We start from the raw sequence: 22,647 nt of genomic DNA on the forward strand, positions 1-22,647 counted from the left end.
TGCATTCCAAACTGCCGGAAAATCGGAATTTCAGCCCTTAATCGGCTGTCTCCGCATCCAAACACTGCTTTTTGGCAGTTAGTCATAGTCAAGAAGCCCCTTTAATCCCACTAATGGTGAAATGTATACAAGTACATTTACTAACTGGATTTAAATGCAATTCTTCATTACTGTATATATTACGTGAGTATTTTTCACTTTTTCTCAACTTCATTAGGCCTACATGTCACTAGTGGTGGACGAAGTATCCAGATAATTGGACAGATTAAGTAAAAGTGGCAATTATACAATAAATGCATATAAATACACCCTTAGAAGTAAAAGTCCGAATGAAAAATGTTACTTCAATGAAAGTCCTCAAATACTGTGAGCGCAATGTACTTAAACTATTGATGGAAAAAAAATAGGGAATAGGAAAAATAGTCATAATTGATATTTTTGCAGAAAATGACCATTTCATTACTCAATAGTAATTTAATAATACAATAATTGAAATTTTTGGTGTCCTTGAGTGAAGGCGTTCAGTCATTAACCTCTGTGGTATTTAAGGATCTAGCCATCTTTGCACAAATAACACACTGAAGTCACTACATTAAATCAACACCAGCATTTTATTTTTTCTCCAAAAGCATGTAAAAAACAAAAAAGAAATGAAAGAAATGCACAAAATGATTGTGTGTATTGGCGCAGAAAGGGGGCGCTTACATTTTAAAATCTTCTATACCACAACTAAGTAATAGAGAGAAGGGAGAATGGAGGAGAAAGACTGCAAACACAGTCCAAGCGTCCTTTTGCTGTAAGGCCACCTCAATCCACACGTCAAATCTGCAATACAGAATACATTTTCAACGATGCATACATTTAAAATGTCTCAATGACAACAGCATTGAAAAGTAAGTCCACATCAAGTTTAGCACAAAAATGAAATGACTCACAGATTTAACATTTAAAACGTTACACTGCAATCATTCACCTGAGCCTCTTGGCACCAGTGTAAAGTGTACCTTGTCTGCTCTGTTACACTTAGAAGTTGCAATTCACAGATTTTGCAGCTGTACCTTGGCGAACTGCTAACGGAGAATGACAGACAGCATTTCTAGATACAATACTCTTGATTTTAAAGCATTCTCAGGAATCAGGAGGACCGTTTTAAAATGAAAAAAAAAGGAAAATATAAAATTTACAGTCACGCACAGTAGAATTTGAATTATTGTACATTATATGTGGATAAAAAGTGGTTAGATAGGAAAAATGGCTGCTGGTTGAATGAAGTATTTCTATGTTAAAGAGTGGGATTCGAGTAAGCAGGTCTGTTTTTGAAAAGGAATGATGAGGAGATTTCTTTGTAAAGATCTGTGCACTCAAAAGGTCTTGTTTGAAAAAGCAATACGATCAGCTATTTATTTCTAAGGCTTCTCTTTTAAAAAAGTAGCAAATATCCATCTGTTAAGTTTAGCTTTCTATTCTGCACAGCATGCTTAAATTCACAGTAAACCTTCAGTCACAAAGAGTACTTTGTGTCATTCAAGTGTCAGTCAAGTCTCAGTGGTATTCAGATATTTCCTAAAATTAGATATTTGAATGGCTTTAGACTCATTCGTCATATAGAATGAAATGCAGTTGTGGAAATCTTGCTTAACTGGATTCATTTCTCTTAGGTGTTGCAATTAAATAACATCAAAAGTGGCTGGAGTGCAGTAGCTGCACCGCAGACTGAGGCAACGCATTTAAAAACTTCAAATAAAGGCTTTGTTGAGAAGTTCTTGGGCAAAGTTATTTTTTTCATCCTTTCACGCTAGACACTACTGTCACACTTTCCCCAGCAGGGGGTGCTCCGCACTGGGTTTTGCATGCAACATGCAGGAGCACGAGGGGACCAATATTGTGACAAACCCTCCATCAGCCACCTATGGTAAATTCAATAATAAGAAATAGGTCCAGGTGCTAAGATGTATTTAGCAAATAAGACATGAGATGAGAATAGGAAGGCATTTATTTAAAAAGGAAATCTGCCCACGCTTACTAGGTGGGACTTGGGGGGGAACGAATAATGATGGATGTTCAAGACACTATGATTCGATTGGATCTGTCTATGTCCCCATAAAAACTATCAAGTTATAAGAACACACTCAAATACAGCAGGAGGGAACTCATCACAAGACGCTAAGAACTGACAAGTGTGAAGTGAAGGGACAAAATTGTGTGGTGTCCTGCAAGGCTTAAGCTCTGTCCATCAACATCCTCATTTGTGGCACAGAACTATAAGTGAAGTAATCAATTTAACCACGTTTACAGCTCCGCTTAAATGTTTTAGAGAAGGATGTTTACAGGACGAGGCCTAAGTTTCCCTGTGATTATCAACATCTTGTCTGGTGATCATGTGTGGTCGCATGTGCAAGACAGTATGAGGAGGGGGAATGTTCACTAATCACAAACTATACCTCTATGTACAGATAGTATACAAAACACAACTTGAGAATTCCATTTAAATTTTGACCGTAAAAGCTCAAAGAGGATCAACCTATGCCATGACATCAATCAAATCCAAACTCAAACGCTTCTAAAAAAAAAAAAAAAAAAAACTTTAAAAAGTGATTCACTATGCATCAATGAGAAATAAAACCATTCACAACACAAAAGATCGATACAGTCATAAGATAAGGCTGTTAAGACCCAGTCATACCAACATGCAACGATAAGACTCAAACTGGTCGTTGAAATGAGAACAAACTGTGGGATGATGCGAACGATGAGAAAACCAAAGCAATCAAAAAACACGAGAGGTGAGCTGTTGCTGATGTGCGCGTTGTTTTACAGTACTCTGTACCCTGTTTGTTCCTCAAATATATGAAACCTGACCAACAGACAAAATTGTCTCTGACAGCAAAGTCACAATACTGAGGACTATTATTTTGATTTGTGTCTTGCTAAAATCCTTGGGTGAAAATTGACCTGAGTGTATGCTCTGCTGCAAATCATGGATGCGCTGTAACCCCTCTGATATGTTTGCCTGAGCATACAGTTCACATATTCCAAAAAGAAAGGGTGCAAATTTATTAAGAGAATAAAAAAGAAAAACATAACTAATTATTATTATTATTATTATTATAATACTCCCCATACCAGAGAAGGTTTTTGGTCACAATCAACTACCAATTCCAAATGGGAAATTGGAAAATAAAATTAGGAAAATACAGATATCAATAAAATCAAACCCAAATAATATCCCTAAAATTAATTTTTAAGTGGTATGGATTAAGACTGGCCAGTCACTTCCTAGCTGTTTTGTGCATGTATCTGTTCTGATGGCATTTAAAAAGCAAGTGAGTGTGTGGGTGACTTAACAGAGGCCCAGCTTATGAGGCTTGTGTTCATTGTGATGTATTGGAGGTGTTAGGAGGAGGCAAAGGAAGAGGAAGGGCTGGGATGGGACACAGGGAGACATGATTATGCCGTCTTTGTTATATTGTCTGTCTCCTTGGACGCCCAGAGCTCTTTGTGCTGTTTGCGTCCGAAGCCCTCGTCGTAGTTGCCTTTGCTCTTGAACAGCTGTTGGAAATGGGGTTTGCAGTAAAATTCACCTTGAAGAGCTGCAAAGGTGCCAAGGCTGTCGGAAAAAGTGGAATTACACAGTTACATACAAACCAAAAGGAGTCAGGAGAAGAAAAAAAGTCAAGTAAAACACACATGGAAACGATGAACTGTATGTAGTCACCTGAGTTTGGCGTTGCAGTGCTTGCAGCAGAAGCAGGCTGAATGGAAGACCAGGTTGTTGGCAACCAATCTCTCCATTGGGTAGACCGTCTTCTCACATGATGAGCAGACTTCCTTTTGAGTCTTAAAGCTGAAGGACTGAGCACATAAATATACAGGTTTACTATCAGATACACAAACAGGAGGTGATGGCCTTGATCTTTAGCAACATGAAAGCTAGTTTTTACAAGAGACTCAAAACGCAAGACAGACTTCCTCTGCTCTCTTCTGAGATCAAAGGCTGATGAAAGTGAAGCGGGGCAAGAACAACACACACAGATGAACAGAGGAGCGTGAACAAGGGATATGAGAGAGACAGAGAGACAGAGAGACAGAGAGAGAGAGAGAGAGAGAGACACACACACACACACAGACAATGTATATTTACTTTAGATCGCTGGACAGGTTTCTCTTCAGTGCTTCTGGTGTCCTGGGAATGCATAGAAAAACAAATTAACACATAAGCAAATGTATTTCAATGTGTGTACAGACAGCTGTTATGCTCTAAAGTGAAACAACAAACATTGGGTGAAACCAGCAGTAGATATCTGACGATCAGATTACAAGCAACAGAAGAACTTCACAAGGATGCATTTTGTACTGTCCTCTTATTACCTTTACCAGTGTGTTAGTATTGTCAATCTGATCTCTCTCCCCTCCCCCCCCCCTTTCTATTCGCTCCATCTGTCTCTTTGCACCCCTGGGAGAGGATCAGGTGCCTTCTGTCTGGTCATGTGAGCCGAGCTGTGGGACACACTGCATGAAGCTGCCCTCAACATAGCAGAACAACCCAGAACCAGCTTTCCAGTTGAGAAACTTCACAAATCTCTGACTAAACAGTAGGAGATGTCTCAGTGAAACATCATGGCCGACACCTATTCTGCCAGTCTTTATCTTTGAAATTACTGCATGTTTTTGCAGCTTTGTAATCCATGCATGTAATGAGGTATTTCTTCCACTCAACCCTACAATCAGGAGCAATTGTAGGTTTACTCTTTAATTTTCTGGCTGCCATTCAACACAGGTCACCACATTTCTCTGCAGGCTGTACGTGTCGATGTTTTTGTCATATAATTGCGATTTGGTTGCCGCCGATGAACTGAAAGACTCCCGGGGCATTGAGAAGGTTAAGTGGACAGAGAAAAGCTTGCATTATCTCAATCTGGAGGAAGATACACAGTAGTAATGACAGTATCTGGCCTCTGGAGTGTTGCAGCCGGTCCTTGGCAGCAACAAGCACAGCTTCATCTTTAAGCAGGACTTACAGGTAGTTCAAGCGGATAATAAACAGACAGAGAGACATTCAGCCGCGTACACAGTGACTGCCATGGAAAAGCCAGTGTGCAGGGAAGAAGGGCAACCTCTGTTTAGGCAGGGGGAAAAGTCCACTGCATACTCTGCTAAAACCCTGTTATGTAAGGCAGTTTGGCTGGAGCTGGAGAAAGGGGTGGATGAAGGGGGATTGTGGGGTTGCGACCAGACTTACGAAGAGAGGGAGAGCTTTGGCGTCACAGACAACTGCTGCATACTCTGTGACTTTCAAAATGTCTTGCTTTGTATGAATAAAAATAATCAAGTTGGCTGCCACAGTCATGGCAGCATGAGGTACTGTATGTGCATCCATGTCTCTCATAAAAACATTGACGTGAATTGAGATCAATAAGTATGTCGTGCTAAAATACTAAAATGGTCAGGAAATTGGGGTAAAATCTTCCATCACAGTACAAGTAACCTTGTATCATGATATCTATGTATGACATAATAATCAAACAGAAAAAAAGCAAATAAAAATCCAATATTGCATAAGTCTTTGTAACTTTCTCATGGGAAAAAAATACCAATTATTGCCCAAATGTGGTTAATAAGAAGTACTGAAGTTAAGCATGTGGCCAGTTCCTCTTCAAAAAATGCCATGCCATGACCAGTGCAAAATTTTCATTGAGCATTAACCACAAAACTCATGCGGACAAACAAGTCCTGCTCACGTGTGTGCAACATTGCTCTCAACCAAATACATCCAGAGATATTAAAGTCCTTGCTCCCACAATATAAACAATATGGGTTCACAAATTTATATCATCTTACTGTGTATGTATATATTGTCATTTCACCTTTCCTTATCTGCACATTGTGAGCTCATCTAGAACAATTAAAGTGGCCCTCTTTGATAAGCAATCTACACCAGCACGAATGCTGCCTCTTGTGTTGTGATTTGCGTACTATTTTTGACTTTGTTGAGTGGTGCATTAAAGCAACAACAGAGTGGGATGAACAGTATGGGTGTTGTCTGCACTTACGAGAACCGGATGACATGCTTTAGAAATAATTGTCTCATTAAGTGAGGCCATGCAGCTTCCTGTAGATGCAATCAAATCTGTCTCCTCCTCATCCCTGATCCTCTTGAGTTCAGTTAATGTTGCTGCTAACAGCTCACACTTTGCTGGTGGTGATCTAGCAGGCTGCAACCACTTCCTGTTGCTGCAGTTCAGCTGCTGAGAAACATGACTCAAAATTATTTTACACTGTTGAAAACTGTGTGTGTTTGAATGTGTAAGGTTCGCCTGTAGAGAGGGTTTACCTCAGTGGGAGGCTGTAAGAGCATGATAATGAGGTCAACAATCTGCATTTGTACAGATGAAATCATGAAATCAACGTGGCCAAAAAAGGAAAACTGATCTGAGTGAAAGCACAGAACTGCCAATGTTTTTCTTGATAAAAACAACGCTGCGAGATTAGTTACTATGTTAGGGGGTAGGCATGCATTCCAAACACACACACTGACACACACATACACAGGCATCCTGGAAGACTACAGATTAGCTTGTGCCATCTTGTCTTCTTTTACCTTATATGTACATGAGTCTCAAAAGCCACCAAACAGCACAAACGTGGCAGGAAGTTGTTATGACATGTCTAGTTTCCTCTGTCTTACAGAGCCCCAGCAGCAGCAGCTCAACTCCTAACTGACTTCCATCCCAGTAAGTGACAGCTACCGACCACGTGGCCTGTATGAAAGCTTTAGGGTGCAGAGTGAATGAACTACTGGAGAACCATGATATTCAGAAACATACAACTCACAAATTACTAATTAGTCCACCTCTTGGAGTGGTGGGAAAAGAAAGGCCTCATGAGCACAGGACAAGGTGCTCAATGTAAAACACAAATACAGAAGGTCTGTTGTGCAAGTAATTAGCTCTGCTACGCCCAACACTGTTTTAACTGTGAAGCGATTTGACATACCAGTGAGTGAGAAGCTAGAGCCAGCTGGAGAGTTGTATCTTACCAAACAAAGACCACTTTCACACGAGTGGGGAAATCCTTGCAACAGAGTTTCAACTCTTACCTCACAGCATCAATCCCTCACACCGAGTCCTCGCTTTGGTTTTAAATCACACCTGCACATGCACGCCTGTGTGCCTTTTTTTTATGTTGCAATCACCCAGGAGCCTCTTTGTATATATTTGTATACATTTCTCTTTGTATTTGTTTATGAGGACTAGTTTTAGAAAGTACACTCATTTACTTTCTTTCCAAGGGTTCAATGAGAAAATCAATACCAATTTATACATGACATTTTTACAAGCTATAAATAGGTCATTACTGAGCTTTAAATGTGCTTGGTAGGTGGGTTTTATTACTCTTTGACAGTACCATGTTAGTTGCTTCCCCTTGTTTCAGTTTTTATGTTAAGCTAAGCTAACCGGCTGCTGGTCACAAGAGGGATAGCAATCTTCTCATCTAACTCTTGGCAAACAAGCAAACAAAGTACATTGAGCAAATGTCAAAGTTTTCCTTTAATTACTTGCTACTGTGCAACTTCAACTGGACACTAAGGAAACACACATCCCATTTTTTTCCCCCAGGGAACAGACTACCTATGTGACACAAGAGTTAAGCAACCCCCCTCAAGTCTAATCTTAGTCTTTCAAAAAAAAAAAAAAAAAATCAGGGAAGGATGTAATAGAATAATAAAATTTTGAGGATGTAGTTTACAAAAACATGCAACCTCAAAATATGTTTAAGTCATTCATTGTTATGGAAGACAGCAAAACTACAAACTGCAAATTACAGTTCTTACAGGAGATATCTGCTGATATAAATCACATTTAGACCAGCTACTCTGAAGAATATCATAAAGGGGGAACGAGTTCAAAATACAAGTAGTATCTCCTCTTTATTATATTCTTTCCATCAGCACTATAAAGAAACCCCCCTTGCACTTGATCATCATTGAATACACACCGTGGTGCACGATTCACTGCAACAGGCCCCTAGAAGGGAAGGCAGGCGCTATGTTAACAAATGTCTTATGTCATTAATCCAAAACAGGGCTCACACTCTCTCATTTCTTATATTTAGACATTGTTAAATCGTTTGGGACGGGGTGGGGGGCGACTGAACAAATGTGAAGAACTTCATCCTTTAAACACATTAAAACAATGTTAATAAGCCTATCTATGAGTTGTCAAGCAGTTTGATGTTAAACTAATCATAACAAACAACATTTTCCAGTTCAGTACTTGCAATGTTAAGATTTTTTTTTTTTTTTTTTTTGTAGACACCATCTAACTGTGGATTGCATTTTCTGGACCTGCAAGGCATTGGCGCTGATCCAACAACTAAAACTGCTGCCGCAGGGAAGATATATAGCCTGTTCTTGACAGCAACCTTCAATCAGTAACTCTGAACATGACAAGACCAGCAAGTTATGTGGACAAGATGACTGATAAGACAAAAAAACAAACACACAACAACAACAAAAAAAACACTCAAGTCGGGGGTTTGTACAAAAAAAAATCCCTGTGATGGAAAACTGAGTATTATCAGAACATGAGGTTTGGGGAACTGATGAAAGCAGGACCAAACTGTCTGATCCGTCAGATGGAGGTTCACCAGTCTGCAGAGTAATCACATCTGGGAGAGTGTTGGGGTGTTTGGTCAGCCACTACTTCTCTTCCCTTTTTGAACTTCCTGCATGCAATGGGAACATGACGGGGCATTCTGCTGTTTCACGACAAAGGGTTTTGAATGTCTGCTTGTCTCTTTAGTGCACTGACAGACACTTGTTTTTTCACTTCCTGTCTGTGGTGGCTGCTGAGGTCCAGATAAAACTTCTGAAAGACTTAACCAAACATGCAGCTGCTCTATGAATGCAGAATGACAAGCACTCAAAGACTGGCCATCTTGAAAAAGGTGGAGAAATTAGGGCTGCAATTACAGATTTTTTTTTAATGTTCTCAATTAATGGACAAATCATTTTGTTATAAAATGTGAAAACTAGTGATAAATGCCTGGTATAATTTCCCGAAGCACAAGATAACATCTTCAAATGTCTTGATTTGTCTGTCCAACAGTCCAAAACCAGAAGATATTCAGTTAACAGTGATATGAAAAGCAACAAATCCTTACATTGGAAAGTAGCAGCCAGGGGATGATTGGCAGATATGTTTAAAAAAAAAAAAAAAAAAAAAAAAAAAAAAAAAAAAGATAAAATAGCAGCTGTTTATTTAACTAAATCAATTAATTACCTCATTGTTTCAGCTCTACAAACAGTATTTATGAAGTTTTCTTTGTGGTTCTGTTGATTCAAAGAAGAACTAAAGCTTTTCGTTGTACCATGCATCATTTGCATGTATCTTTTCTGAGAAGCAGGCTTTCCTTTCACATAGAAAAAAAAAAAGTGAGATTTCACTTTCAAATAGTAGTCAGCAACTTTTGCTCACTTGACCCAAGGTTCAGAACTGTAATGTCTTTCTAATCATGTTAAAAAAAAAAAAAGAAAAAGGCCTCAGTGTTCACTTTGTCACTCCATTGAAGAAGCTGCCTCGGAGCACAATTAAAATCACTCAAATCCTCTCATAATTGTGTCAGAGATCTCTTTAATACCGGGCTAAAACATGGTCCTGGACTATCTTTTATTCATAAAATCAGATACTACTGATGAAATCATAAATCAAAGCCAACAACAAAGCACAGTGTCTCTTACTGATGCTACATCTCTCATTTTTGTCCTGTGCTCCTGAACCACATGGGGGTCAAGTCTGTCATGTTCGTGGTTGGTAGCAGCTGGTCTGTTTATATTTTCCTCTTAAAACTGCAGAAGAAGAAGAACAAAACAAGCGGCAGCCTGTTAAAGAATGTGTCGAGGACCTGGAATCTGTATTGACTTGACAAAAGCGAGAGGCCACACGCTGCCGCATGCAACCTCTCTGAAAGGTTTTGAAGACAGAGCTTCAAGTGTTCCCATTGATCAGATGTTATCATGGACTGGTGAGGACGAAATATTTCACAACCAAATTCTCCCTCAGGACTGGAATTCAAGACAACATGCCCTATCCTGTCTTGAAAAAAAAAAAAAAAAAAACTCACATGCAAATGTCTGCTTTGCCATCACAACAAATTTCCATCACACACTCAAAGCTTCTTAACTGCGGATGGAGACAGTCGCCTGGGACAATGACACAATGACCATTTTTCCACATAAGGCCTCTTAAGTAGTAATTTCCCAAAAATTAAATATGGATCTCTTAAGTTTCAGTGCACAGATTTCCCAAAGAGCTCAAGAGACTTCAGAATGTGACTTGTTGGATGTCTGCTGCTGACTGATGCTGTCGGAAACACAAGACTATTTCTGAGCAGTCTGCCCTGTGGTAAACCAGATAACCTACATTAAAAACATCTGAGACACAGAGAAATGTGAGTTGTTTAAATCAAAAGTACATTTACCACTGAAAAGAGTTACACAGAACTGCAAATGGCATTTGGAGGAGTTTCGACAGCACTAAAGAGAAAGGAAAAAAAATTGAGAAAAGATATGATCACAATGTCTCTGAGTTTCTTATCTTCCTCTGCAGCAATTTACTGAAAATTGGCTTTTGTCATCTCACTGTCACTGATTTATAGTTGTATTGGCTAAAACATATATTACAAACAATCTGTCTGAGATCTGATTTTTCTGTAGGCCGCAGTGAACCATGTTAATAAATTGAAATAAATGAAACAAATCAAGGTGAAAGGAATGTGTTAAGTCTTTGCCTCCAATGTCTGTGCCATAATACTTCCGTACAGGTTTATAGAGTCTAAAGTGACATTTGTATTCCCCAGAGGAGAAGAAAAAAGAGGCAAACTATAAAAGATAACTTTTTTTTTTTAAATCAACATTTGAACGGTTTAAAAGGATGCATGCATGTACTGTGAAAAATATTGACCTCTTCTTCACATAACATAACATAAATATCTTCATGATTTGACTTGCAAAACTGCAACGTCCACGTGCAGCACACATCATTAAATATGAAGACATAGCGAGCAATCTGCAAAAGTATGAATCATGTTCCTTAAAATCCCACTATCCCTTAAAAGCACTAAATCAAACTGAAAAAAAAATATCCAACCCTTTTCAAGGCCTGAAAAAAAGGTTCTATGTTCCTTCCTTCACACAACCACCCTGATTATGTTCCTCATTTTCAAAGCCATCTATAACTCTAACACAATATATGATTGAAAATGGGAAATAATTGAACAGGTATGCTGCTAGTTACAATTTTTCTAAGCACTTTTGCCTGCAGCTCTATGGCTTGGACCTGCTGGTGACCCATTTAATACTGCTCTGAACATCTGACAGCAAGCAAACACCCTCCCTTCCCAACATATGGCACTTCTGACATGCCCAACAAATCAGGTTTTCATGCCATTAATGGTAATTGTTTGACTGATGAGCACATGGCCAAACAATATAAATGTTATTAGTCCAGCTTTGTGTAATGTGCTTTGTCTAAATCCGCATTATTTATTTATTTTTGGACAAACAAGTCAGTCAAATTGCAACAACAGCCTCTCAAATCCCACAGCATACTGATGTAAATCAGCCAACTGAGTAGGGTGTCAATCTGTACCGTCAACTCTGACTGAAATTACAGTCAAGGAGTCCACTGACAAGCAGGAAATGAAACTGACCATATACTTACTTAAGCCTTGCCGCCATATGCCAGGGTTATAATAACAGACTGCTGTGGATGTGGTGCCCTGGACGGATAAAAAGTGGTTTTACCAGACCACAGAGCAGCTTGTAAACTACTTGACAAAACAAACACAGGCAAGAAATTTGTATAAAGGGTAAAATGCATGTTTTCTTCCACCTGCTGTAGACTCTCATCTAATGCTGAAAATCCAGTCAGGAATTAGTCATCTGACAATGACAGCAGCTGTAAGCTGCTGTGGATATTTAATGGACCATTTAGTTTCAAGTTTAAATGAGTGTGGTTACATGCAAGCTACTTTTGGAGAAACCTATATATTCCAGAAAGAAACCAAGACCTATTGTGGCAGGTAAATACTTCATCCAGGTTTCCTATCATCATCCATTGGTACATAAAATGACTGAGCGGCTGAGATGTTGAGGAGGAATCATGACACACTTGCACAGACAAGACCGGAAACCTGGATTGTCACGATCATGTACACAAGAATATGAATAACCAGGTTTTTCATACTACCTGTAAATATATCCCAAAATACATCAACACTGGGGTAAGACTCAAAACTAGGACATTGAGTTGCATGCAAACATACTAAAGGAGATCAATATAGGAATATCTTTTGATCAGAGTGCACCTTAAACTTCCCACCTCTATTGTAATAATCGTACTGTTGATTACATACAGCAGTCTTTAACAGTGTCTTCTGCTTTTATCTAATTGTTTATTTGCTAAATTATAACTGTTTATGGTTTCTACAGTTAAATCATTTGCAAATTCTTTTTACAAAATACCTGGCTGTGTGGACTTGATTTACTACATTTACCACATAACAGGCCAGCGGTAATCCTCATCAGCAAATACACACATTTATCTGCTATGCCTGCTAACTGCTGCTCAAACAAAACAAAAAACGCCACATAAAATTAAACCACAAATGAATTTACAAATCTAATATGGAGGGAATTTTAAATGGACCGTCAGTACGAAAGATAGGTGTTCAAACTAGCACGGATAATGTGAGTTAAATGTATTATTCAATACGTTTAAATCACATAGTTTTGTTAATATTAATTAGCCATCAAGCTAGCTAACTAATAGACGTTAGAACAACCAGCACATTGCTAGCATTTGGAGGAACACGATGGCGGGCGATTGAATATCCTTTAAATAAACAAAATCTCCTCTGATGCCTAAATACTGCATTTAAATCCAAGATTAATGCCGTGGCTTACACAACAAAACCGACTCCTGGTTAGCTAAACCTTGGCGAGTGGACAGACATCATCACCTCACCTCATCTCACAAAAAAAAAAAAGAGGAGCCGGGAGGAGAGCAGCGGAGGGAGGGGAGGCTGCAGACACACAACAGCCGAGCAAAAGCACTCACCATCTGCGCTTCTTGTCTGCGACACACTGGCTGAAAAACGCAGAGTCTGTTCACTCAGTGGCTGGACGTAGATATCGGCCCTCTCATCCACTTTTCTGGGAGGCTTTGTTGCAGACGCTGGCCCCGGTGCCGGTGAGTTTCTACCCTCTGCTTCGCCCCTGATCTCGGTTTTTCAACAGAACGTTTTTTTCTTCGGCAGGATGTCGCACGCTATTGGTTCTCATCTGCTCCCGATGCATTCATGGGTTGTCGGATAAATCAGTACTACGTCTAGAACAAGGATGACACTTTCAAGCTTTTACGTAAATATTATCCTTCTACAATAACTTTATTTAAAGAGATTCAAAGGGTAGGTTCACGATTTCTATAGTCTGTCCTAAAACAGTAGTGAGGTAATGAAACAATGAACGCTATGCTTGATGTAATCATTCCTCCTGTTCATACATTAAGAGGTCACTTTGGTTTTCATTGTAGATGATGATGGACAAAATGCAGAGTCCTTGAGCAAAAAATGTATTCAAAAGTTTATCTGAAGCCAATATGGGGCTTTAGCCATTCAAATTAATCAAATATATTCTTCCAAAGTTAAAGTGTTTTAGAACAAAATTCCCTCTTTATGGAACTATCAATGTGCTGGAGCTCAAAATGTAAACATATTTGAAGGAAACATAAAGGTGTGAATCTTGTACTAAAACAGCTTTAACTGTCGAAGATGCCCACTTGATTTGTGTAACTCAGACTGCTGAATTCTCATCGTAGCTTCACATAAACTTTTGAATGTATTTTTGAACAGCACTTGATTTTGTACCCCATCACTTAAACTGAAAGTGCATTAGAAAGGAATCTTTTAATGGCCAGAATGACTGAAGCAAGAAAAATGCCTTTCAATGTTCATATGGGCAACTGAACTTTGACAAGAAGTAAATATACTCCCTGCAGCAAACAGCAGACATAAAAAAAAGCCTTTCCTCAAATGTTAATTCACAGTTACTTTTTATTTCATGAACTTAATAAAAGAAATTAAACTAATTGTGGCATGTGCACAAGTTTGGACACCCGACTAAGTCAGTACTAAGTAGGGTGCCTTGTAAGGCATGTTGAAGATCAACCCACCGAATCTCAGTGATGTTCAGGAAAGTCTTTATAGGCTTTTTATCAATCAACTTTTAACTTATAACGTCTTGGGTTCAGCTCAGGGGACTGTCAGGGTCATTCCAAAAGCTTCAGCTTGTTACTTGAGGTAGCACATGGTGGATTATGAGATCTGCCTTTGGACCATTGTCTTGTTGTAAAGCCAGCCTGTTTGCAGTTTCACTTTCTTGACTGACTTTTGGATCCAGAATATGCTGATATTTAGTGCAATCAAGTTTTCCACATCCACATTTCTTCTGCAACTGGCTGCAACACAGCCACAAAGCAAAATATGTCTGTCATGACACGAGTTCACAACCCTCCACTGGTCACAGTGAGAAACTATAACACTGCGTTGTATTTGTGAAGACACTGATACATCTACATCTATATTGATAGCTCATTATTGGTGTATTGATTACAACAACAGGTACAACTATTGTTAAAAAATGTGCTATTCAGACAAGATAGTCCCAGTGCATTTTTAAAGCAGTCAGCATGTCTGTTGCTCTGCCTCATGAATTTCATGTAGACTTATAAACAATATCAAAGGCTGAAGTGAGAGCAACACCTGTACATTTGTTTTCAGTGGTAAAACAGAATGGGCGGCACAGATTGATCGTCATAGAAAACATACAAAAATAGATGCCAAAGGAGTCTTTTTAATCAAAACTTCACATTTTCCATTTGTGAATGAACACTTGAAATCCCTCTCTCAAACAAACAAATGCATCTTCCTGAAAAACATTTCAAAAGCATAAGACAGACTAAATGCCAAGGGAAGGCACTTCACTAAAACTTGAATACAAGACACAAAAAGAGCTATACAGTTTTTGACATGTACTTGTGTGACTGTGAATCATCACTGAGCGCCTTCAAAGATGCAAAGAGTTTTCAGAGTTAGCTTTGTAGATGAACAAAAAGCAAACACACAAACACACTTGGCAAAGATCCGTTAGGAAAAGATAAATGCGTCAGGTTTGCAAGCACAAAAGCATGTTAGGAGCTCAGTGAGTAGAAACAAGACAACAACCAACACATCCTAACTTTGAATTGTTTACTGACAATAAAGATTCATTAAAGCTCTATTGCTTGATCCTATTGACTTACAATAACAACAGTCTTAATGGTGTATGTACAGTGGCTGTCTCTGAGCTGCTTTTGTTGACCTGTCTGACACACTCTGTTGCGCTGACCAAATCATGAGTTCTGAGCCAAGATGACAGTAGCGTCAATACACTTCCCATTTATTTAGAGTCCACAAAACCCCCCCTCCATCCCTGTGCTTGTATCACTCTCTGATATGCTCTGCTATCTGCCTACACAGACAAGTTTGTCATGGAGCAGTTGGTTGCACATATTATTCTACTGATGTGTTTATTTTTTTCTTTAGTTGTCCCACCTGCTCTTTCTACGTTTTGGTGGTTCAGGAACAGCAAAGCTATCATCTCCTCTGTCCCTCCCCTCCCCACTCCCCCTGTCTCCCCCATCCCTGTCACTTCTTCGATCATCTCTGTCCCTCCTGCTTCCATCTCCATTGCGACTGTCGCCGTGGCGGCTGCTGCTGTAGCGATCCCGTTCCCCGTGGCGGTCACGGTCTCTGTCTCCATGGCGATCTCTTTCACTGTAGCGGTCCTCACCGCTGTGCCGGTCGCTCCTGTCACTGTGGCGGTGGTAACTGTCCCCATGCCTCCCCCGGTCATCGCCATGTCTGTCCCGTGAGCTGTCTCTCTGTGAGGGAGGTGCAGGCGGAGGGTAGCTGTGCTGTGAACTGGTTTGACTGGTGGGCACTGAGCTCAGGGAGCCGGCGCTGGTGAAGCTGGACATTGACAAGGTGGCAGAGTGGGACCTCTCTGAGCCATTGGCAGCCTCTGTGGGCACTGAGCTCAGACTGCCGGCACTCGTCCAGCCTGACGAGCTGTTAGACTTGGTGCTGAGCTTAGGAGGGCCGCTGGACGCAGCCACAAAGTGGCTCTTATACTGAGCCTAGAAGAAGAGGAAAAGGAAACATTGAGAAGAAGAGATTAGCTGCCTGGAGGCAAAACAGGGTGTGATGAAACTTCAAAGTCAGGATTTTACTGTCTCATAACAGAAAATGACCAAAATATATCTGCAGGATGGAGATAGGACTGTTAATCCTCCTGGCCAGGTTTTAAATTTTTACATTTGAAAAGTCACTTTGCTGCCGTTTGGAAAAGACGTCATTCTTAACCAATTCATCTTCTAATTTTTTTTTTTTTTTTAATAATCTGCTTCAAGTGCAGTATTTACAACTGGCTAAAAGAAATATTAAGTTAATGTATAAATTAATGGTGTTTAAAAAAAAAGAAGAAGAGAGAATAACTTACAGCACACATACAAAGTCTATCATCAGTGTGAATGTAAGAGAGCAGAACCGAAAATATACACAGTATGAAATTCTATCAAATAACTGCATCATACACTTGGTGGCAAAGAGAGAAATCTACCTGGAAGGCTTGTTTCATTGCGGACATGCGGTCTCCCATCGCCCCAGTAGCTGGTTTGCTGTAGCCCTCATAGCTACAAGTGGAAGACAACAAGCTGCTGCTGCTGCTGCTGCTGGTGCGATCCTGCCAACACAACAGAGCGTTACTCATCTCTCTCTGAATTTCTTCTCCGTTTTGCTCCTTATTTTAAAGCACGTAGTAATCATTATGATCATGAAGAGAAGATTCACAGTCTAGTTATCAGTAACTCACAGAACTTTCAGCCCCCAGGCCTGGTCTCTCTCTGTAACCCAGACCACCTCCACCAATATTCAGCTTCTTTCCTTTACCGCCCTTGAATCTGGATTTCCTAAACCATGGATTCTGGGGAAGAAAAAACGTGAAGAGAAAAAAGTTAAACTCCACTCCAGAAAGCAAAATGTTTAGACTGGTTGCTATAAACCTTTTCTGATTCTCACCTGCATGGCCAAATCCATCAGTTCTTTAGAAACAGATTGATTAGCTCCTTCCAGATTTCTCACAAGGTCTCCAGCGAATGTAGTGTCTTTGTTGGTGAGCAGAGTGTAAGCTACGCCCTTCTCTCCAGCACGGCCAGTTCGACCGATCCTGTGAGTGTGTGTGTCAATGTCTCGTGCCACATCGTAATTCACCACTGTGCGAATGGACGGGATGTCCAGACCACGAGCTGGGGAAGAATAAAAACAGCAAATAGCTTATACTATAAACTTTGTTTGACTTAACTGTTCCTTCACAGAGCAAATGTTTGAAATGAGACACAAATAGGTTCATGTGGATGTTCAAACATAAACTGACAAAGACGGAAGGATATGGAATGTAGAAAACCTCTCCCATCTCCATCACCGCCTTGTTTTGTACTCACCAGCTACATCAGTAGCAACCAGAACGGGCAAATTCTTCTTCTTAAAGTCACTAATGACCTTGTTCCTCTCACTCTGGTCCATATCTCCATGCAGGAGCCCAATGCTGTAGCCCTCCTGCGTCAGATTAGTGGCCAGTTCTTCACAATTTGCCTTCTTGGTGACGAAGATGAGGACTGAGCCAGAAGAGGTGAACTCGACCAGCCGCCGGGTCAGCCAGGCCCATTTATCCGTCCCACTGGGCAGCAACTCCACGACCTGGGTCACATCTTCATTGGCCTGGCCAAGAGAGGAAACACAGAACATTAGAACAATTTAAGTGTATTTGAAAATTCTGTGTTCTTGAATTTATAATTCCATATATTTTGTGTCTTTGAAAACATATTGGTCTCCTTGTGTAGCTCCAGTTCTAAATGTAAAAGCTGATTTTGTGTTGACCGATGTGTGATGCCATGTACCTCTCCAATGTCTCCCTGCACCACACGGATAGGATCTATCAAGATGTCTCTGGCCAGCCTCTCTATCTTCTTTCGAAAAGTGGCACTGAACAGAAGAGCTGTGAAGGAAATCATATGAAAAGTTTTAAAAAACGTTCTTAAGCCTCGCAACTTATGACAATGAAAAATTGTCTTAATACTTAAGGAAACCCACTCACTCTGTCTGTCTGGGCGAACATGGCTAGCAATAGATCTAACCTGATATTCTGAAAGGGAAAAGACAAATAAGCTGCAGTGCATAAAACATGTTTAACATCGTCTTTGTGACAGAACTGATCATTCCAACCCACCAAAGCCCATATCAAACATGCGATCTGCCTCATCAAACACCAGGTATGTCACTCTCTGCAGGGACGTGGCCTTCTTTTTCACATGGTCAATCAGACGACCCTGTGCAAACACACATTAGAAGTAAACCTTTTGTTTGTTGCAGCAGTGGAATGTGAATATTCTTTATAGGAGCAAGGTCAAAGACAAAAGTTGGTAGTCCCTTCTCTTACCGGAGTGCACACCACGATCTCTGCCCCCTCCTGCAGAGCCTTGGCCTGCTCCCACATGCTGCCTCCTCCATAAACTGCCACAGAACGCAATGAGTAGGCTTTCCCAAAGCGCTTACATTCCGCATGGATCTGGTGAACATTTAAAGGGACACACGTTAGTGCACCAACAAAGTGTTATTGTTAATACGGCAGCGGATAACCTCTTATTAATCTCACATAAACTTACTCAAATCTCTTCCCATTTCTTACCTGCTGACAAAGCTCTCTGGTGGGACACACGATAACTGCGATGGGCCCCTCTCCTGCTTCCAATTCCTTTTGGTCCATGATATGAACAAGCATTGGCCAGATAAAAGCTGCAGTTTTGCCACTGCCAGTTTTTGCAATCCCAATCATGTCACGTCCGGACAGAGCTATAGGCACGCCCTACACCAAAGATTCAGCACAAAAATAAACAAAAAGTCTAAATCACCATTAAAAAAAACATTTAATACTGATTTATGTTGCTACCTTAAGATACACTTGCACTATACCTGGCACTGAATAGGTGTGGGTTGAGTGTACTCAGACTTGCGGATTTGGTGCATTAGCTGCTCATCAAAGCTGAAGTGGGCAAAGCTGGTACAAGGTTTTGGAGGGGCAGCACCAGATACCTGAGGAAGAAAAAATAAGCAGGAAAAACACATTAATAACAATGATGATGAAGAACACAACAGTTTATCTTATCTTCTGTACTGGCTGTATTATATGTGAACCGTTTTATTCTATAGGCCACAGGTGCCTTTGATAAACAATTTTTACTATTATCATCATTAAGAGTAATAACAGTCACATGTATGTCACTTCAGCAATGTTACATTTATATATACTAGCGTGCATGAAGTGAATCGTGGTCTTACTCGCAAGTTCAGTTTCTGCCTTAACTCCAACACTTGAGTTCCAGTCAGGTTGCTGAGCTCCTCGTGCTCATTGTAGAAGTTTTTCTCAAAGGGTGAGTAATCAATCTATGAAAGAAGACAAAACAGGTTGCAATAATCACAATAAAATAGTTCATATAACACGTGATAAATACAGTATATAACATGCTGATCTATATTTGAGACAACACTTTTGAACTGTCTGTGTTTAATCAGCATTGTCAGCTGCACCTCAGAGTGGTCGATAGGAGGAAGCGGCATGATGATTTTCTTGGTGGCAGCGGCGATTGGGTTCCCGTCACTGTCATAGTCAATGTTCTCCTCCTCTTCCTCCTGAGTCAGGCCGGCTGTGGGATTCTCTGCCATGTAGCGGAAGTAGGCTTCCTGCAGAGAGCATAGCACTTCATGTGAAAAATTGAGCCAGATTGCTGCTTACCACAGCATCCAGGCACCAAGACCAAAGAGACTCACTGTATACCTGAAGACACATTCAGCTTTGTAACAAAAGGATAAATTACTGATCACAATCTGATATCAACTATTCCATCACTTGCTGACATAAATTAACAATTAAACATGCTTTTTCCACACTTTCTAAAACAACAAGAATAAGCTACACAAGAAAAATGTCTCCATCGTGATGACCCTAAATATGGAACCTGCATGGTCAGACAGAGGGGAACACTTTATGAGAATAGAGAGGGGAGAGGAATGTTTGGTCTGGACATCTCTCTGATCAGCAATGTAGTGGATTAAAAACTTTGGAGGGCTCACTCACTTGTTCATCTTCTTCTTCAATGTCATCACGAATACCCCTGAAATGACAAGCGGAGAAAAAAAACTTCCCTGCGGCTCGTTCATACACTCAAGACAGCCCACACCCCACTATGACTAAGGTCACTTTGCTTACCTGATGATATCTAGTACTAATATCTATTATCAGCAAAAACACACAGTTGTATGTGCCATTCTTTGTGCCAGTAACTGGAAACACTAAAGATGTAATTTCTGCATTAAGCCAATTGATAATGGTAATTCATGACCTTTGCAAAAGCAGTGAATAGTACAGGAGTTTAAAAAAAACAAACAAAAAAACAGTATGAATATCTCAAATTAGTGGGCTTATAGTTTTGCTCACAAAATTTTAATTCAGTTGTGGGCAATCCTTTTTGTCCTTCTGGCCAAATTTAAATTTAAACACCTACGTAAAGGACATTATAAGTGACTAAAAAAAAAAAAAAAATCAAACAAATTAAAAATAACTTACTTGGCTGACTTTTTCTCCTTTTCCTTTTCCTCTAGTTTCCTCATATCCTTAGCTGCTTGGTTCTGAGAAAAACATTTTTTTTTTAATAGAAAACAGCAGATTATGCATTTGGAAATATAAACTGTGCAAAGTTTGTGCAATTCTCTTCTCACCTCAACCTCCGCCATGAAGGCATCCAGTGGGTCATCCTCACTGTCTGAGCCGCCACCAGACTGCATCTGCTGCCGTGTGGGTGAATTCTCTGCAGGAATGTATGGCAGATCCACATTGCTGCTGGACTCCTCTTCATCATCTTCAAAATACCTTGTTGAAAATGACAAAGATGCAGTTTTATATTCATTCAATACCACAAATCACATTACACACTGATAAGTTTCCTTAGGGTTGAACTAAACCTATGTATAAATGCATGGCTGTGTATGGGAGAGATGTAATACTCACGCATTTTCCTCATCAAAGTTTGCCCTTTTTGTCCCAATTTTGTAGAACGATGGGAGCTGCTGGTTCTTCCCATATCCCGCACCTGATCCGGTGGGGCCGAATGATGTGTGGGATTTTTGAGGAAGTTGAGGTTCCTCTTTTTTTCCTGCAAGAGAAAATCCTCCAAACCCAAACCCTCGCTTCACACCTGGACCACCTTTGCTCCAGTTCATGACTGTGTTCTGTAAACAAAAGGGAAAACAAGTCTTTAAAGTGTCAAAATCCCTTTGTAATTAACCCAAATCTCATTAAAAAAATGTGATGCATGTGATAAGACCAACTGTTAGTCTTAAGACCAAGTAGTAATGAGTAGCCCTGATGGCCATTCACTTCTCTAGTGAAATCGTTTTTTGTTTAGTTCATTTTAAAATAAACAAAGTAACGGAAGTTACCAATGTAAGGGACATGGGTCCTGGATGACTGGCAGTCATGCGAGAATATTCTGAGATGGTGGGTATGGGCGACCAAGCGGTATTAAAACTGGGGACGTGCAGGTAACTTACATTCCACTTTGTTTACTGAAGGTCTGACAATGGCTAAAAACAACAACGCATATCTGTTTATTTGCAAATAAAGTGGGGAAGTGAGATCCGATCACAAGTGGTCAATCATGTGGAGAGGCATTTAACTGACGTACTTAGAGCTGACCACTTGTGATCGGATCACTGAAGACGCATGTTAGTGCCAGGTCTGAACAGGGTGTTAGATACTTCGCTTTTATTGACGGGGACTCCTCCGCAGTAACGTTATCTTAACCAGCATCAGCTAAGTAAACAAAATATAGCAACGTATCTACGTAGCTGTGCAGGTTAAACATAAGACGAATATTGCCATAAATACTCGCAATTCGTAAGACACTTTCATTAATGTCCATTGAGGCACGTATGTCTGCTAAAAAGCAATACTATAATTATCAGGCATATTTTCTATGGGGTTCCCTAGGGGAGGACGGTATCAGGCTGAGAAACTGACCTCAAGGCGTTAACATGAAGCTAGTTAGCTATTTACAAAATACAACGGTACAAAGCAGGTTTTTTAGGATTTAGGTGCTGGTCCATGGCAGTTACTTTGCATTACAGCAATTTCATAATATATTAACACAAGCTATGATTTTTGTATACCTAACGCTAGCATTAGCTCAAGGCCGCAAAATGAGGCCGAGGTAGGTGCGAGGCTAGGGTCGAAACTTGGTCGTGAATGTGGCTTAGTTAGGGTGCGTTTTATAACCCTGAGGAGTACACCACAACATTTTTCGTTGACTGATTGTATGGATAATTTTGTAAAGGTGGCCAACAGTGAGTATTTACCTGTTTGTGGCGACAGTAAAAGCTCCTGTCTGTGTTGTCATTAGAAGAAGCGATGCCTACGTCATCAGCCCGCGCAAAGTTCCT

The 22,647-nt window shown here is 40.2% G+C and overlaps 2 protein-coding genes across 3 annotated transcripts; both read right to left on the minus strand.

Annotated features, from left to right (window-relative positions):
* Positions 1-592: 592 nt before the first annotated feature.
* Positions 593-13,283, minus strand: limd2 (LIM domain containing 2). The gene is made up of 4 exons (XM_023413880.2): positions 13,119-13,283; positions 4,142-4,183; positions 3,716-3,852; positions 593-3,607 (listed from the first exon to the last, which is right to left on the minus strand). Exons 1-4 carry the CDS (start codon positions 13,119-13,121, stop codon positions 3,448-3,450), a joined length of 342 nt encoding a protein of 113 aa, XP_023269648.1. The 5' UTR covers positions 13,122-13,283; the 3' UTR covers positions 593-3,447.
* Positions 13,284-14,891: 1,608 nt separating this feature from the next.
* Positions 14,892-22,642, minus strand: ddx42 (DEAD (Asp-Glu-Ala-Asp) box helicase 42). 2 transcript variants are annotated; one of them, XM_023413870.2, is made up of 18 exons: positions 22,564-22,642; positions 21,218-21,438; positions 20,929-21,079; positions 20,777-20,838; positions 20,288-20,324; positions 19,741-19,893; positions 19,492-19,596; positions 19,126-19,245; positions 18,842-19,018; positions 18,593-18,721; positions 18,383-18,482; positions 18,251-18,298; positions 18,054-18,151; positions 17,598-17,874; positions 17,176-17,402; positions 16,970-17,080; positions 16,718-16,840; positions 14,892-16,235 (listed from the first exon to the last, which is right to left on the minus strand). In XM_023413870.2, exons 2-18 carry the CDS (start codon positions 21,427-21,429, stop codon positions 15,639-15,641), a joined length of 2,727 nt encoding a protein of 908 aa, XP_023269638.1. In that variant the 5' UTR covers positions 21,430-21,438; positions 22,564-22,642; the 3' UTR covers positions 14,892-15,638. The 2 variants fall into 2 exon arrangements, with proteins under 2 accessions (XP_023269638.1, XP_087032101.1); XM_087175975.1 differs by lacking the exons at positions 20,288-20,324; positions 21,218-21,438; positions 22,564-22,642 and having other exon boundaries at positions 20,929-20,991.
* Positions 22,643-22,647: the final 5 nt, after the last annotated feature.

This window comes from Seriola lalandi, unplaced genomic scaffold (genome assembly GCF_002814215.2).
Source record: "Seriola lalandi dorsalis isolate HSWRI2012SDOR001 ecotype SW California unplaced genomic scaffold, Sedor1 jcf7180002054519, whole genome shotgun sequence".
NCBI classification, from domain to species: Eukaryota; Metazoa; Chordata; class Actinopteri; order Carangiformes; family Carangidae; genus Seriola; species Seriola lalandi.